The sequence below is a fragment of the Mastomys coucha genome, unplaced genomic scaffold (assembly GCF_008632895.1).
Source record: "Mastomys coucha isolate ucsf_1 unplaced genomic scaffold, UCSF_Mcou_1 pScaffold8, whole genome shotgun sequence".
Lineage (NCBI taxonomy): Eukaryota > Metazoa > Chordata > Mammalia > Rodentia > Muridae > Mastomys > Mastomys coucha.
The window spans coordinates 54,127,810-54,133,809 of record NW_022196914.1 but is presented as its reverse complement, the minus strand read 5'-3'; the positions used below and the strand labels follow the sequence as shown (position 1 = coordinate 54,133,809).

The window sequence follows — 6,000 nt, the reverse complement described above, 5'->3', positions numbered from 1 at the left end:
ACATCAATGGACTCAATTCCCCCCAAAAGACATAGACTAAGACTGGATACATAAACAGGACTCAGCATGTTGCTGCATACAGGAAATGTACCTCAGTGACAAAGACAGGCACTACCTCAGAGTAAAGGGCTGGAAAACAATTTTCTGAGCAAATGGTCCCCAAAAAACCAAGCTGGAGTAGCCATTCTAATATCGAATAAAACCAACTTTCAACCGAAAGATATCAAAAAGGATAAAGGACACTTCATACCCATCAAAGGAAAAATCTACTAAGAAGAACTCTCAATTCTGAACATCTATGCTCCAAATGCAAGGGCACCCACATTCATAAAAGAAACTTTACTAAAGCTCAAAGCACACATTGCACCTCACACAATAATAGTGGAAGACTTCAACACCCACTCTTAGCAATGGACAGATCATGAAAACACAAACTAAACAGAGACACATTGAAACTAACAGAAGTTATGGACCATATGGATTTAACAGATATCTATAGAACATTTCATCCTAAAACAAAAGAATATACCTTCTTCTCAGCACCTCAAGGTACCTTCTCCAAAACTGACCATATAATCTGTCACAAAACAGGCCTCAACAGATACAAGAAGATTGAAATAATCCCATGAATCCTATCAGATTACCACGGACTAAGGCTGGTCTTCAATAGCAACGAGAACAACAGAAAGCGCACATACACATGGAAGCTGAACAATGCTCTACCCAATGATAACTTGGTCAAGGAAGAAATAAAGAAATTAAAGACTTTTTAGAATTTAATACAAATCAAGACACAACATACCCAAACTTATGGGACACAATGAAAGCAATGGTAAAAGGAAAAGTCAGCTCTGAGTGCCTCCAAAAACAAAAAACAAAACAAAACAAAAACAAACTAACTAACAAACAAAAAACTGGAGAAAGCATACACTAGCAGCTTAGCAGCACACCTGAAAACTCTAGACCAAAAAGAAGCAAATACGCCCAAGAGGAGATGGCAGGAAATAATCAGACTCAAGGCTGAAATCAATCAAGTAGAAACAAAAAGAACTATACAGAGAATCAACAAAACCAGGAGCTGGTTCTTTGAGAAAATCAACAAGATAGATAAATCCTTAGCCAGACTAACCAGAGGGCACAGAGACAGTATTCAAATTAATAAAATCAGAAATGAAAAGAGAGATATAACAGTGGAAACTGTGGAAATTCAAAAAATCATCAGATCCTACTACAAAAGCTTATATTCATCAAAACTGAAAAATCTGGATGAAATGAACAATTTTGTAGACAGATACCAAATATCAAAATTAAATCGGGATCAGATAAGCCATCTAAACAGTCCTATAACCCCTAAAGAAATAGAAGCAGTCATTAAAAGTCTCCCAACCAAAGTAAAGAAGGAAAGAAAGAAAGAAAGAAAGAAAGAAAGAAAGAAAGAAAGAAAGAAAGAAAGAAAGAAAGAGAGGAAGGAAGGAAGGAAGGAAGGAAGGAAGGAAGGAAGGAAAGCCCAGGACCTGATGGGTTTAGTGCAGAATTCTATCAGACCTTCAAAGAAGACCTAATACCAATACTCTTTAAACTATTCCACAAAATAGAAACAGAAGGAACACTACCCAATTCATTCATATGTAGCTATAGTTACACTGCATATTCTCCCTTGGAGCTGGAAAGGTTTCTGTCTAATCAGGAATTTTTCACAATTTCCTTTCAAAGAGGACTTCATAAGAGATTTCTTTTTTCTCTATCATGTTTAATGTTCCAAATCGGTTTAAAAAACTGGTTGAGTACATATTACTTTTAGCTTCAGAAGATATCATATATATTTAAGAGGCATTTAACTATTATAAATTATTTTGATGACTTAAAAATGTCAATACTGGGCCGGGTGGTGGTGGTGCATGCCTTTAATCCCAGCACTTGGGAGGCAAAGACAGGTGGATTTCTGAATTCAAGGCCAGCCTGGTCTACAGAGTGAGTTCCAGGACAGCCAGGGCTACACAGAGAAACCCTGTCTCGAAAAACCAAAAAATAAAATAAAATAAAATAAAATAAATAAAAAAGAAAAAAAGAAAACATACTCAAGTGCATTTTCATAGTATATCATTTTTTCTGAAAACAATAATAGTAATGATAATACTAGACTATTTTCCTTTGATAGTTTTAAACAACAGTCAAAAAAATCCTTTGCTGACCTATAATTATCTTTGGTTTAAGTGAGTTATTGTGATAGTTTGTATAAGGTTGGTTCAGGCACTATTAGAAAGTATGGCTGTGTTACAGTAGGTGTGTCACGGTGGGTGTGACATGGAGGGCTTTAAGGCCCTCATCCTAGCTGCCTGTGATCCAGTATTCTGCTAGCAGTCTTCAGAGGAAGATGTAGAACTCTCAGCTCCTCTTGTACTATGCCTGCCTGGATGTTGTCATGCTCCCACCTTGATGATAATGGACTGAACCTCTGAACCTGTAAGCCAGGCCCAATTAAACATTGTCTTTATAAGAGTTGCCTTGGTCATGGTGTCTGTTCACAGCAGTAAAACCCTAAGTAAGACACTGCTCTATGATTATTTTAGGTTTAAATGAGCTATCATTAACTGTAAGAAAATATAAACTGGGGCTGGAGAGATGGCTCAGTGGCTAAGCACACTGGCTGCTCTTCCAGAGGACTAGGGTTTCATTTGCAGCACCCTCATGGCAGCTCACAACCGTCTGTCCCAGGGGATCTGCAGAGCTCTTCTGGCTTCCAAGGGCACCAGGCATGTACATAGTGCACATACATTCAGGCAAAACACTCAAACACAGGAAATAAGGATAAATGGATACATTTTAAAGAAAAGAAAATATAAATTATAAACCCAGTCCCAACAGCACAGTATTCCCATGGACTCTCTTCCTGAACATGTGGGACTGAGGACGACTTCACGTGTAACCAACATGTTTGAAAATGTCTAAGCCCAAAGGTCTAAAGACCAGTTTCCAGTCCTGGATCCTTCAGACCTGGCCATGCAGCTCAGTCAATGGCTATGACTATACTGGGTCTTGGCTCCACAAATAACAAGTGGGTTGGTCATTAGGTTATCTCCTATCCCTCCAGCCTTCAACCCCATGAACTATAACAGAACAGCTTAACTAGACTGAAATGTGCTTGATAATGTTCTGAAAGGAAAGGGGTTAGATTTGACTAGTCAAAGTAATCCAGACAGGTAAGAAAGATGAGGAAAGAACAAAAATGATTATATCTACTTTTAAAAGAACATTAAGAACAGTTGTACAGTAAGAAATCGGAATAGTGGAACTTAGGTCCAAATTTGCATGTTTGTTTGTTTGTTGTTTGTTCTGAGGCAGGATATCAAGTATTCCAGGCTAGACTCAACACCCCCCACTCCATAGAATCAGAAAGGACCTTGAACTTTTGATCCCACTGCCCCTGTCTTCAAGTGCTGGGAATCTTCAAGTGTGATGGGCAAGCACTCAGCTGGTTGAATTGCATCCCTGGTCCCTGGAGTTTGATCATGAGCATAACCAGTAAAGAACAAAGATAAAACCTGAAGGGAGAAAGCCACCTAAGTTTTCAGGACCCAACTAGAGCAGAAAAGAATAGAAACTGGGGTAGTGGATAGGCGAGGGTGGAGGGAGAAGCTAGGCCAGGGAAGGGGGAGGGCTGGCTTACCTGCAGCATTCACAATCCTGTTTGCTCTCACAGATCCTTGTGGAGTCTCCACATCCCATGTCCCATCTGGCCTGGGCTTCAGAGATGTCACTGGCGCTGGATACTTTAGAAGGGCCCCATATTTCCTAGCCCCAGCAGCCAGGGCCATTGTCAGCGAATAAGGATCAATGTGGCCATCTCCTGGGTTATACAGCCCAGCTAAAATCTAAGTCAACCATAAGAAAGTCAATGTTCAAGGAAATGTATGCTCATTATTCAACTCAAATATAGCCTGCTGACAAATGCTTAATAAAACTAGACTTTAAAAGTGCATCAATGGCTGGACGTATGCATAGCCGAGTGGCAGGTGCTTGAATGGCACGCACAGGGTTCTGGGGTTTGATGCCAGCACAGAGGGAAAGCATCTTGACAGCAGTTAACTTGTCTTTTCTTTCTTAAGTCATACTCAGACTTGAGCAAGATTCACAATGAGAGCTGAGTCACCTGTCACCATGAAGCCACTTGATAAGCCTCTGCAATGGTCTCCATTACTTGGGCACATGCCACTAAGAACAAAGAGTATAGTTTCCAATCTTCTGGCAGCTATTATCTCCAGTCAGTGCCTAAAGTTGATGTTAAGTTCTAGTCAATGGGAGCGCAAAGGAAAGGGTTATATGGCAGCTTCCATGGGCCGCCCCAAGAAGATAACGAGTATATACCCATCTTTGTTCGTTTCTCCATCCTGGGGCCTGGAATTCAGATGTTTGGCTGGGCTCCAACTGACATATGGAACACTAACACAAGAGTCAACCCCCTGGACCAACAATGCGATGATCCATGGGGCAGCTTGAGCATTGAAGCCTTGATGGCTTAGTGACTATTCAATGCTTTCTATTGCTGTGATGAAACACCATGACCAAAGCAACTTGGAGAGGAAAAGGGTTTTTTAGCTTAGGCTTCCACACCACAGTTCATCACCAAAGGAAGTCAGGACAGGAACTCAAGCAGGGTAGGAACCTGGAGGGAGGAGCTGATGCAGAGGCCATGGAGGAGTGCTGCTTACTGGCTTGCTGCTCATGGTCTGTTCAGCTTTTTTTCTTATAGAACCCAGGACCACAAGCCCAGAGGTGGTACCATCAACCATGGGCTGTGCCCTCCCTACAGGCACTTCTCAATTGAGGTTCCCTCCTCTCAGATGACTTTAGGTCATGTCAAGGTGACATAAGACTAGCTAATACAAATGCTTAAATGATAAAAAGCCTTCCAGTCTGGGCCGGGCCCCTGAGCAGACATTGGGCACAAACTCCACAGCCAGTCCCACAACACCCAGGGGAAGATCCATGCGCTCTAACACTTTCAGGATCATAGGATCAGAGGTGATGAGGACACAATATCTGCCCCAACACCGGAAGAAACTGGGACCAGGGGGACCCAGGAACTCTGCCAAACCAGTGGCACAGGTTCCTTCATGTCTGGGCCAGTGCTCTGATCAGACCTTGGGTGCAAACTCCACAGCCAGTCACACAACACCCAGAGGAAGATCCACTCCTAGCACTCTAACATGTCCAGGATTTTAGGATCAGAGGTACCCTGAGTAAACACCTTGGATGCTAACTGCCGCAGCCAGTCCCGCAACACCCAGAAGAAGCTCCACTCCCAGGCACTCTGACACACCCAGGAGCTTGGTCACACCAGAATTTCAGGGTCCCAGATGGAGCTTGACTCCCAGGAACTCTGACACACCCAGGATCTCAGGATTACAAGATCCCAGAATCACAGGGTCACAGAGACAGCTGAACTCTGAGGAGTTCTGACACAACCAGGATCACAGGAAGGAGAAGCTCCAGTAAGATATAGTGAGGGCAGTTAGCACTGGAGATAATCAGATGGCAGAAGGCAAGTGTAAGAACATAAGCAACAGAAACTAAGGTTATTTGGAATCATTAGAACCCACTTCTCCCACCATAGCAAGTCCTGGATACACCATCATACTGGAAAAGCAGACTCAGATCTAAAATCACTTCTCATGATGGTGATAGAGGACTTTAAGAAGGGCATAAATAACTCCCTTAAAGAAATACAGGAGAACACAGATAAACAGCTAGAAGCCCTTTAAAGAGGAAACACAAAAATCCCTTAAAGAGCTACAGGGAAAACACAATCAAACAGGTGAAGGAAATGAACAAAACCATCCAACACCTAAAAATGGAAATAGAAATGATAAAAATATCAGAAAGAGAGACAAACCTGGAGTTAGAAAACCTAGGAAAGAGATCAGGAGTCATAGATGCAAGCATCACCAACAGAATACAAGAGATAGAAGAGAATGGTGCAGAAGATACCATAGAAAACAT

General features: G+C 41.9%; 1 protein-coding gene across 1 annotated transcript in view; it reads right to left on the bottom strand.

Annotated features, from left to right (window-relative positions):
- Dmgdh (dimethylglycine dehydrogenase) overlaps positions 1-6,000 on the bottom strand; it is an 80,247-nt gene that overhangs the window by 53,722 nt on the left and 20,525 nt on the right. The window contains exon 5 of the mRNA XM_031359981.1: positions 3,668-3,872. Coding sequence (XP_031215841.1) covers positions 3,668-3,872 — 205 coding nt within the window. The remainder of the gene's footprint in view (positions 1-3,667; positions 3,873-6,000) is intronic.